This window comes from Chlorocebus sabaeus, chromosome 14 (assembly GCF_047675955.1).
Source record: "Chlorocebus sabaeus isolate Y175 chromosome 14, mChlSab1.0.hap1, whole genome shotgun sequence".
In the NCBI taxonomy this organism is placed as follows: Eukaryota; Metazoa; Chordata; class Mammalia; order Primates; family Cercopithecidae; genus Chlorocebus; species Chlorocebus sabaeus.
In genome coordinates this window covers 68,352,041-68,364,352 of record NC_132917.1, presented here as the reverse complement: position 1 = coordinate 68,364,352, position 12,312 = coordinate 68,352,041, and the positions used below count along the sequence as shown (strand labels likewise).

General features: G+C 34.8%; 1 protein-coding gene across 4 annotated transcripts in view; it reads right to left on the bottom strand.

Moving 5' to 3' along the window:
- The window catches only part of APLF (aprataxin and PNKP like factor), a 98,064-nt gene that overhangs the window by 26,571 nt on the left and 59,181 nt on the right, over positions 1-12,312 (bottom strand). For 2 of the 4 annotated variants that reach the window (XM_007970397.3, XM_007970400.3), the window contains exon 8: positions 3,409-3,534. In XM_007970397.3, coding sequence (XP_007968588.3) covers positions 3,409-3,534 — 126 coding nt within the window. The remainder of the gene's footprint in view (positions 1-3,408; positions 3,535-12,312) is intronic. The other 2 variants (XM_007970401.3, XM_007970399.3) reach the window with 1 other exon arrangement.

Here is a 12,312-nt window from a genome sequence, read left to right as displayed (position 1 = left end):
TTTTTTTTTTTTTTTTTTTTGAGACGGAGTCTCGCTCTGTCGCCCAGGCTGGAGTACAGTGGCGCGATCTCTGCTCACTGCAAGCTCCGCCTCCCGGGTTCACGCCATTCTCCTGCCTCAGCCTCCAGAATAGCTGGGACTACAGGCGCCGGCCACCACGCCCGGCTAATTTCTTTTTGTATTTTTAGTAGAGGCGGGGTTTCACCGTGTTAGCCAGGATGGTCTCGATCTCCTGACCTCGTGATCCGCCCGCATCGGCCTCCCAAAGTGCTGGGATTACAGGCTTGAGCCACCGTGCCCGGCTACGAAAGTTTTTTTTAACAAATGAAAAGGCTTATCACCACAGTGCCATGAATTATTATATACGACATGAGTCATGAAAGGTGGCTTTGTTCCAAAAATATAAATAAATATATACAAGTATGTTTGTTCTACAAGTACATCTCAACACTGTTTCATCAACACTTGGCATTTGATGATTCTTTGGAAAAGAATTTGTTGAATGAATAAATAGGAGAAAACAGTTACTTCAAGGTTGTATGTTTACGTGTGTGTGCACGTGTGTGTAATTTCCCTGATTACTAATGACACTGAGTACTTTTTCATATGTTTTTAATATTTGGATTTCCTTTTGGGCAAAAAGGCTATGTATGTAACTAAGCAAAAAGCAATAGCAACTTAAAATATTTTTTCACGTGTGCTAGATAGATGCTACTGTCAATTATGTGGGTTGCAAATCTATTTTTTCTTACTCTGCACTTTTCTATTCTCTTAATGTTGTGTACCGATGGATTAAAGACACCTTACTTTTAATGTAGTCAATTAAATGTTTTCCATTTGAATTATTTTTTGTTTCGTGTTTTAGAAAATAATCTCTGCTCTTAGATCATGAAACAATGCCCTTATATTTATTTTTAAAGCTATATTACTTTGTTTTTTATATTTAGGACTATGAGTCACTTGAAATTCAGTTTTTGACTACGGTGTTACATAAGGGTCAAATTTTATTTTTTCTTCAGATGAATATCTACTTATCCCCTTATAATTAATTGAAAAAATTCATTTTTCTTAATACCTGCAATGTCCCCTTTCATAAATATGTCACCTTACATGTCTAAGTCTATTTTGAAGTACCATTCTGTTCTGGTCATGTTACTTTATCTTTGTGCCCATACCACACTGCTTTAGTAACTATAAAGTATAACACACCCTGCCACCTATTCTTCATTATGTACGACTGTCATGACTATTGTTACCCTTTGTAATCCATATACATTTTAGAATCACATTATAAATTTCTTTATAAAAGCTAATATGATTTTGAATCAGTTTGTATATAAATCCATTTGAGGAAAACTGGTATTTTGACACTATCGAATAATTCAATCACTAACAATTTGATCTTCATAATTATTTAGGTCTTTCTGAAAAATATTTTCTCATTTTACATTTAAAGTTTTACAGTTTTCTTCATAGAGGTTTCTACGCCTTTATATTTATTCCTAAGGACTCTTTATTTTTGATGTTATAATCTTTAAAAAATTTTATTTTCTCACTGGTTAATGTTGGAATATAGAAATACAGTTGGTTTTGTATATTGATTTTTGTATCCAATAACCATCCTAAGCACTTTTTAAATTTATAACTCATCAGTGGGCCACCTTGTATTTACTGCATATACAATAATACCATCTGTTAATACAAAGTTTTATTTCTTCCTTTGCAATCCTTATCCATTTTCCTTTTCTTATCTTAGTATACTGTCTTGAATCTCCACATAATGATGAACCAAAGTGGTAATAACAGGCATTCTTGTCTCATTTCTGATTTCAAAAAGGAAATTTTAAATATTTTACTTTAAGTATAATATTTGCTATACACTTTTTGTAGATATTCTTTTTGAAATTAAAGAAGTTCCCTTCCATTCTTACTTTATAACCAGTTTTTTTCATAAATGAATGCTGATTTTGGTTTGTCAGGTTTTTTCTTTCTAGTCATCTATGGAGATGGCTTTTCTACTTATTCTGATGATATGGTAAATGAATTTATTTTTTAATATTAAAACATGCATTCCTTAGATAGACCCCATTTGGTCATATTATATTTTCCTTTTTATTTATCACTTGATTCTCATAACATTTCCCCCCCTCAGGATATTTAAAACTATGTTCAAAAGTAAGCTTATCCTATACTTTTTCACTCTTGTATTATTCTTGCTGGGTTTTGGTATCAAGCTTGTGCTGGTCTCACATCACGAATTGGGAAATACACCCTCTTTTACTTTCTCTGGAGTAGTTTGTGTAAAAATGAAGTGTTTCTTCTTTAAATGTTTGTTAGAACTTGCCACTAAAACCAAATAGATCTATCATTTCTTTGGTGGAAAGCTTTAAATTGTGTATTCAATTTCTCTTATATTAACTCAATTTTTGATTTTTTTTTTGTATATGTTTCTTAAAGTTGTATCTTTCTAGGAATTTGTTAATTTCTCCAAAAACTGTCAATTTTATTGGTAAAGTTGATCATAATGAACACTTACCTTTCAAAAAATGTATAAGCCATTTTGTCTTGTCCCAGAAACTTACTTTGCCTTCTCATTGAAAACCACAATCATAGAAATAGAAACAACTTCAAATAGCCCAGTAGGTTCAGCAATCGGTATTTAAAATTATCTAAGAAAGATGGCTGTCTGGAATTAAAGCACTCTAAAGCTGAAATCACTACTTCTTTCTTTGGTAGTTTGTTTCATTTCAAGTTCATTCATTTATTAAGCAAAGTTGCAAGATACAAAGATGAGAGTCCTTGCTGTCAAGATACTTGCTGCCTGTAGGAAGAGATGTTCTAATAAAGAAGCAAACATAATCTCATGAGATAAACACTACTCTGTGCATGATACAGACAAGGACAAGATGCCATGAAAACTGAGAGGAGAAGTATTCTTACTCTTCTTTTAGGATTGGACTTTCTGTGTTGGCAAGAATAGTTGAGCAGTAAAAGTTGAGGAAGCAGAGGGATGCAGAGATAACATCCCAAATGCATGTCTATGTCATACCTAGGACATATAGAGTGAATTAAGTGTATGTTGGGGTAGCATCAACAGCTTTTAAGTGATCTAATTTGCATTTTAGAAAGTTGGAAATAAGGAAAAATTTCAGGCACTCATAGATGTGTAACTTCAGTAATTTAGAATTAGCTAAAAGAAATATAATCCTACCTATTACCAACATGAAAACCTGTAATCTACGGAAGTTTAAAAATGAAAATTAAAAGGCTTGAGATAACAAGCTGCTTCTCCTAGATAAGTAACAGAGATAAGAGATAAGTAACTTGAGATAACAAGTCAGTTTCTCCTAGATAAGTAACAGAGATAAGAGAGAAAAGGAGTACAGTCAAACATTTCAGTTTCTATACCTATAACAGGATGGTCCATAGGGACATTCAGGCCGGTCATCAGTCTCATCTTGGTCCACGATTTGTACACCTCCATAATCACTATCACCAGGATGGCTAAAATGTTGAAAATGAACAGGATTCTTCCTAGGAGGGAGACAAATATACTGTCAGAAAAAATAAATAGGATATTCTAGATTTTTAGTGGATATAGCAATCCACATCTGACTATTCCTGAACATAAATCAACATGCTACATTGATGACATAAGCACAGATTACATCAACATGCTAAATTGATGACATAAAGTTGATGACATCAACTCAGTACAGGACTCTCACAGTAACATAATACATTTCTGGTGTCATGTGATAAGCCATGAATATCAATAGACAACTTGCAAACAGTACTATATATATGACACATATGTATGTAAGCATATAACATAAATATCATAAACATATATAGCTTTTCAAAACTTTTAATAAAATGAACACATATATTGTTCCCTCTGCTAAGATAAAAAACAGAACATTGGCCGGGGGCGGTGGCTCAAGCCTGTAATCCCAGCACTTTGGGAGGCCAAGATGGGCGGATCATGAGGTCAGGAGATCGAGACCACCCTGGTTAACACGGTGAAATCCTGTCTCTACTAAAAAAAAAAAATACAAAAAACTAGCCGGGCGTGGTGGTGGGCGCCTGTAGTCCCAGCTACACGGGAGGCTGAGGCAGGAGAATGGCGTAAACCCGGGAGGTGGAGCTTGCAGTGAGCTGAGATCCGGCCACTGCACCCCAGCCTGGGTGACAGAATAAGACTCCATCTCAAAAGAAAAAAAACAAAAAAAAAACAGAACATTTCCAACATCCTAGAAAGGTCCCATGTGCCCTCTTCCAATCACTAAATCCATTTTAGTACCCAAAGGTAACTATCCTAACTTCTAAAAGTGTGTTTCAAACTTTTCAGTCTCAAGACTCCTTTATAAAAAAAAAAAAAAAAAGATTAAAACTCCGTAGAGCTTTTGTTTATATAGGATATTTACCCTATTAGAAATTATAAATGAGAAATTGAAAAAGTGCATTTATTGACTTAAATAGAACATAATAAACCCTTTACATACTATCATAACATGTCTTAACATAAATAATTATTAACTTCCAAGAAAAAATTCTTGTTTTATACTATGGAAATTTCTTTAATCTCTACTTTAGAGAAGGCATTTGGCTTCTCGTGCCTGCTTCTGCATTCAATCATTAACAACAACACATAACGTGTGGCCTCTGGGAAACTCCACTGTACACATGTGAGAGAGAGAATGACAGTAAAAAAAGGCATTCACAAAAAGTCACAATATTATTATGAAAATACTTTTGGGTTGGGTGTGGTGGCTCACACCTGTAATCCTAGCACTTTGGGAGGCTGAGGCGGGCAGATCACTTGAAGTCAGTAGTTCAAGACCAGCCTGCCCAGCATGGTGAAACCCATCTCTACTAAAAATACAACTAGCCATGCTTGGTGGCGCACGTCTGTAGTCCCAGCTACTCAGGAGGCTTAGGTAGGAGAACTGCTTGAACCCAGGAGGCAGAGGTTGCAGCGAGCCAGGATTGTGCCACTGCACTCCAGCCTGGGTGACAGAGCAAGACTCCATCTCAAAAATAAATAAATAAATAAATAAATAAAATACAATTGACCTAACAGATTTCTTAAACGTGTTCTGGGGACATCCAGGGATCTCTGGATCATACTTTAAGAAGTGATATTATAAAACAACAGATCAGTATTGTCTGTCTTTGAACTTAAATGAAAATATATACTAGTATATACTTCTTTGAACCAGCCCTTTTATGTTTATATGATTAATTCATGTTGTTACATGTAGCAGTAAGTACGTTTTCAATACCATGCAGTAATAGCATCACCCATTTGATGATGGTATTATAATTTATCCATTTTACTACCGATAAACTTTTGGGTTCATTTCAGGTATTGACTTCTATAAATAATACTGCAAAGAGCATTCTAGTATAAGCCTTTTGATGCACATCTATATGCATTTTCCTGGGGATATAGTTAAGAATGGTCACAGGGTACGTATATGCTCAGGTTTGATAAATACTGCCAAATTGCCAAAATGACTGTATTAATTCCCAGTAGAAGGTTATTAGAGTTCCAGTTTTTCAACAACCTCACCAACATTTAGCACTGTTACGTTTTTTGTTTTTTGTTTTTTGTTTTTTTTCTTGTGGCAGTATTTACAGCAGAGGTCGGCAAACTATGAATAGCAGGCCAAATCTGGCCCAGTTTTTTTTAAACTGTACTAAGAATATATATGTAACATAAAATTTACCATCTTAACAATTTCTATGAGCACAGTTCAGTAATGTTAAGTATATTCACACTGTTGTGCAACCAATCCCTAGAATGTTTTCATCTTGCAAAACTGAAAACTCTATACCCATTAAACAACAACTTCCCAGCTCCTCCTCTCCTCCCCTGGAATCCACCATTCTGATTTCTGTTTCTCCCCACAGCCACTGGTAACTGCCATTCTAATTTCTGTTTTTATGAATCTAACTACTCTAGATACCTGCTACAAGTAGAATTATGAAGTATTTATCTTTTTGTGACTGGTTTACTTCACTTAGCATCATGTCCTCAAGGTTCATACACATAGGAGCATGTGTCAGAATTTCCCTTCCTTTTAAGGCTGAATAATATTCCATTGTATGTACATACCAAATTTTCTTTATTCCTTCAATAATTGATGGACCTGTGAGTTCCTTCTACCTCCTGGGTATTGTGAACATAGTGCTGCTATGAACTCTTTGAGATTCTGCTTTCAATTCTTATGGATATAGACCCAGAAGTGGAATTGCTACATCATATATTAATTCTATTTTTAATTTTTTGAGGAACTACCATACTGTTTCCCACAGGGGCTACACCAATTTACATTCCCACCAACAATGCACAAAGGTTCCAATTTTTCCACATCTACACCAACAATTGTTACTTGTGTTTCATTTTGTTTTTGAAAGTAGCCACCCTAATAGGTGTGAGGTGATATCTCAATGTGGTTATGGTCTGCATTTCCCTAATGTTTAGTGATGCTGAGCATTTTTTAATATGCTTGTTGGTCATTTGTATATTATCTTTAGAGAAATATCTATTTAAGTTCTTTCCCCCAATTTCAAATTGGGTAATTTTTTTTGGTTGTTTAGTTATAGCTCTTTATGTATTCTAGACATTAATCCTTATCAGATAAATAATTTGCAAATATTTTATCCCATTCCATAGTTGTCATTTCACTCTGTGTTGATTTTGTCCTTTCATGTACAGAAGTTTTTAACTTTAAAAAGTCCAATTTGTCTATTTTTGCTTTTGTTGTCTGTGCTTTGGTGTCATATCCAAGAAATCTTTGTCAAATCCAATGTCATGAAGCTTCTCCCCTAATTTCTTCTAAAAGTCTTATAGTTTTAGATATTTACAGTTTTATATTTTAGATTGTTTGATCCATTTTAAGTTATATTTTGAAAACAGGTGTAAGGCAAGCAGACAACTTCATTCTTTTGCATGTGAATATGCAGTTTTCTGAGCACTCTTTGTTGAAAAAAAATCTGTCCCTTCCTCTTTGATTTGTCTTGAGACCATTGTTGAAAAATTATTTAACCATATATGTGAGGATTTATTTATAGGCTCTCTAGTCTATTCCATTTGTCTATATGTCTATCTTTATGCCAGTACCACACTGTTTGGATTACTGTAGCTTTGTAATACATTTTAAAATCAGGAAGTGTGAGGCCTCCAACTTTGACCATCTTCAAGATTGTTTTGGCTACTTGAGATTCCTTGAGATTCTACATTATTTTAGAATAATTTTTTTCTATTTCTGAAAAAAAAATACCATTAGGATTTTGATAGAGATTGCATTAAATATTACCTTGAGTAGTAGTATTAACATCTTCACTGCCTGTGCTGTCTATGGCTGCTTGCACACTATGACAGCATAATTAAGCAGTGGCAACAAAGACTGTATGGCCCAAGAAGCCAAAAATATTTACTGTCTGGCACTTTTAAAAGTTTGACAACCACTGATCCGTAGTATTATTTTTAAAAATGTGTTTCCCTAAATGACTAACAAGCATTAAACCTTTCTTGTATGCTTTTTGGCCATTTCACTATCCTCTTTTGTGCAGTGCCTTTTGCTCATTTTTTTTTCTTAACTGAGTCGTCATTTTCTTTTTTTTTTTTTTTTTTTTTTTTTTTGAGACGGAGTTTTGCTCTGTCGCCCAGGCTGGAGTGCAGTGGCCGGATCTCAGCTCACTGCAAGCTGCACCTCCCGGGTTCCCGCCATTCTCCTGCCTCAGCCTCCCGAGTAGCTGGGACTACAGGCACCCGCCACCTCGCCCGGCTAGTCTTTTGTGTTTTTTAGTAGAGACGGGGTTTCACCGTGTTAGCCAGGATGGTCTCGATCTCCTGACCTCGTGATCCGCCCGTCTCGGCCTCCCAAAGTGCTGGGATTACAGGCTTGAGCCACCGCGCCCGGCCGTCATTTTCTTATTGGTTGCTAGTTATTTACTTTGGATACAAATTATTTGACATATGTATAACAAATATCCTCATCTACTTTGTGCCTTGCCTTTTCACCCTTCTAATGTTATATTTAAATATAACATAAAGGGTAATTTTAATTTTAATTTTGTCCAACTGATCAACTGGATAACATGATTATGATTACTTCATTTTATAACATGCTTAAGAAATCTTTGCCCAATGTCATGAATATATTCTATGTTATCCTCTGCTACCTTTACTTTATATGTTTTACAAAAATCTATCTGAGATTTATTTAGTGATAGGTATAAGGCAGGAGTTAAGATTCATTATCTTTTCATATGAATATCCAATTGCCAAACACCTCACTGGAAGTTCATGCTTAACCCACAGATCTTCAGTGGTAACTTTGTCATACACACAGACATATAGGTTTGGTTTTGACCTCTTTCATCTTTTGCACTGATTACTGTTTATCCTTGAACCAATATTAAACTGCATTATATATGGTACCTTTATAATAAGGCTTTCTATCTGGTCATGTCTTTCAAGATTGCACTTGAAGATTGTAGTCAGAATTCTAGGTCCTTTGCAATTCCTCTATAAAGTCAGCTTGTCAACTTATACACATACACACACATACACACACATGCACATACACACACCCTACCGGGATTTTGATAAAGACTGCTTTAAACTTACAAAGCGATTTTGAGGAAATGTATATCTTTACAATATTGATTATTGCAATTCATATACCCTTCCTCCCCATTAATTAAAGCCTCATTTAATTTCACCATAATGTTACCAAACATGTCTTTCAGATCTTTTGTTAGATTTAGTTCTAGGTGTTTAAGGTTTTGGTACTATTGTAAATGTTCCCATTTTAATTTTTCTAATATTTATTTTTAGGATATAGAAATATATTTATTTTTGAATGTTCATTTGAATCGAATGACTATGCTAACTTCATTTATTAATTCAGATTATCTTAAGATTATTCTGAATCTTCTCTTACTCCATGCTCATGGATAGGAAGAATCAATATCGTGAAAATGGCCATACTGCCCAAAGTAATTTATAGATTCAATTATTCCCATCAAGCTACTATTGACTTTCTTCACAGAATTAGAAAAAACTACTTTAAATTTCATATGGAACCAAAAAACAGCCTGCATAGCCAAGAATCTAAGCAAAAGGAATGACACTGGAGGCATCATGCTACCTGACTTCAAACTATACTACAAGGCTACAGTAACCAAAACAGCATGGTACTGGTACCAAAACAGATACATAAACCAATGAAACATAACAGAGGCCTCAGTAATAATGCCACACAGCTACAATCATCTGATCTTTGACAAACCTGACAAAAACAAGAAATGGGGAAAGGATTCCCTACTTAATAAATGGTGTCAGGAAAACTGGCTAGCCATATGCAGAAAACTGAAACTGGATCCCTTCTTTATATCATATAGAAAAATTAACTCAAGATTGATTAAAGACTTAAATGTAAGACCTAAAACCATAAAAACCATAGAAGAAAATCTAGGCAATACCATTCAGGACACAGGCATGGGCAAAGACTTCATGACTAAATTCCAAAAGCAATGGCAACAAAAGCCAAAATTGACAAATGGGATCTAAATAAACTAAAGAGCTTCTGCACAGCAAAAGAAACTATCATCAGAGTGAACAGGCAACCTACAGAATGGGAGGAAATTTTTGCAATCTATGGATCTGACAAAGGGCTTATATCCAGAATCTACAAGGAACTTAAACAAATTTACCAGGAAAAAAAAAAAAAAATACAACCCCATCAAAAAGTGGGCAAAGGATGTGAACAGATACTTTTCAAAAGAAGACATTTATGCGGCCAAGAAACATATGAAAAAAAGCTCATCATCACTGGTCATTAGAGAAATGCAAATCAAAATCACAATGAGATACCATCTCATGCCACTTAGAATGGCAAACATTAAAAAGTCAGGAAACAGCAGATGCTGCAGAAGATGTGGAGAAATAGGAATGCTTTCACACTGTTGGTGGGAATGTAAATTAGTTCAACGATTGTGCAAGATAGCATGGCAATTCCACAAGGATCTAGAATCAGAAATATCATTTGACCCAGCAATTCCATTACTGGGTATATACCCAAAGGATTATATATCATTCTACTATAAAGACACATGCTAATGTATGTTTATGGCAGCACTATTCACAATAGCAAAGACTTGGAACCAACCCAAATGCCCATCAATGATACACTGGATAAAGAAAATGTGGCACATATATACCATGGACTACTATGCAGCCATAAAAAACAATGAGTTAATGTCCTTTGTAGGGACATGGATGAAGCTGGAAACCATCATTCTCAGCAAACTAACACAGAAACAGGAAACCAAACACTGCATGTTTTCACTCATAAGTGGGAGCTGAACAATGAGAACACATGGACACAGGGAGGGGAACATCACATACTGGTGCCTGTAAGGGGGTGGGGGGAAAGGGGAGGGATAGCATTAGGAGAAATACCTAATGCATGTGGGGCTTAAAATCTAGATGGTGGGTTGATGGGTGCAGAAAACCACCATGGCACATGCATGTATACCTATATAACAAACCTGCATGTTCTGCACATATATCCCAGAACTCAAGAGTATAATAAAAAAAAGATTATGAATTTTCAAAATTATACAATCATGTCACCTGTAAATAATTACAGTTTTATTTTTTCCTTTCCACTTTACATTAGTTATTTCTTTTTCTTGCCTTAGTGTACTGGCTATGATCTCTACTACAATGTTGAATAAGAGTGGTGATAGCAGACATACTGGTTAGTTCTCAACATCATGGGAGAAACTCTAATCTTTCACCATTAAGTATGAAATTAGCTGTTGGTTTCTATAGATATTCTTGATTAAACTGAAGAAGTCTTTTCTATTCTTATATAATTAAGAATTTTTTTCATAAACGGGATGTTGAATTTTATCGAATGACTTTTCTCTATTGAGATGACCATTATGAATTTTCTCTTTTAAATTGTGTTATGAACTGAATTGTTCCCCACCTCCCAAAATTCATATGTTGAAGCCCTAATTTCCAGTGTGACTAATTTGGAGATAGGGCCTTTAAAAAGATGATTAAGGTCAAAAAAGGTCACAAGGGTGGGGCCCTAACCTAATATAACTGGTGTCCTTACAAGATGTGGAAATGAAACCAGGAAGGTATATGTACAGAGAACAGGCTATGTGAGGACACAGTGAGAAAGTGGCAGTCTGCAAGCCAAGAAAAGAGGTCTCAGGAGAAAACAAACTTGCTGACACTACAATCTAGGACTCCAGCCTCCAGAACTGTGGCAAAATACATTTCTGTTGTTTAAGCACCCAATCTGGTATTTTGTTATGGCAGCCCTGGCAAATTAATACAATCCAAGGTAACAGAAGGTTTATATACTTCTATTCTGCAAGTTTTTACATTATGATCCAGATGTGAAACTAAAGCCATTGCATATGTACGAAATTGTTTCAAAAAGCATAAATCAGAACTATTCAAATTTAAAAATATGAGTTATTCAAGTGCTAAAATGGCAAAACATTTTAAAGAGAATATGAATGTGAAATTAACAGAATATGTTAAAATATACTATTGCAATAAAGATATCTAACTTCTAGAAAATCCTGCCATAGGCTTTTAAGATACATGGGGGAACTGAATGTTTTATATGTACACACACTGACTAGTGTCTTATTGACACAAAAGACAAACTACTGGAAAGGATTGCTAGGATATTTGGTTTGGCAAGTTGGAATGGCAAACAAATCTTTCTGAAATAGGGCTGTGTAATTATAAACATGTTACTATAAACACTATGGATGAAAGTATAGTCTAAAACTAAGAGATTATAATTCGAATTCTCAAAATAGACATTAGCGTATATAGGGCAGTGTAAATAAATGAAGCAAGTATAGGAGCAACCCATCAATCCAGGATTATTATATTCAGTTGTTTTAGAGGGTACCATGATGATTCAACACACCATTAGAAAAATATAAAGAAAAACGCACAAGTATAAATAAGACAACTAAACACAACCTAAAATTATAGTTATACTGTATACAACAACTGTTTAGGAAGCGATCTCTCTAATATTTAAGAAAACACTAAATAACAGGTATTTCGATCTGAGGGATTCAGTTTTCATGTCTGGATTCCCAGTATTCAGATCCTCACATTAGTCAGCATGTCTATACATAAAACATTTAATTCTCCCACTGTATCTTAAAAGCCTTAAAAGGATTTTCTAGAAGATACACTGATGAAGTACGAACAGCAGAAACACGATAAAGTCCCTAACCTTTAGGCCAGTG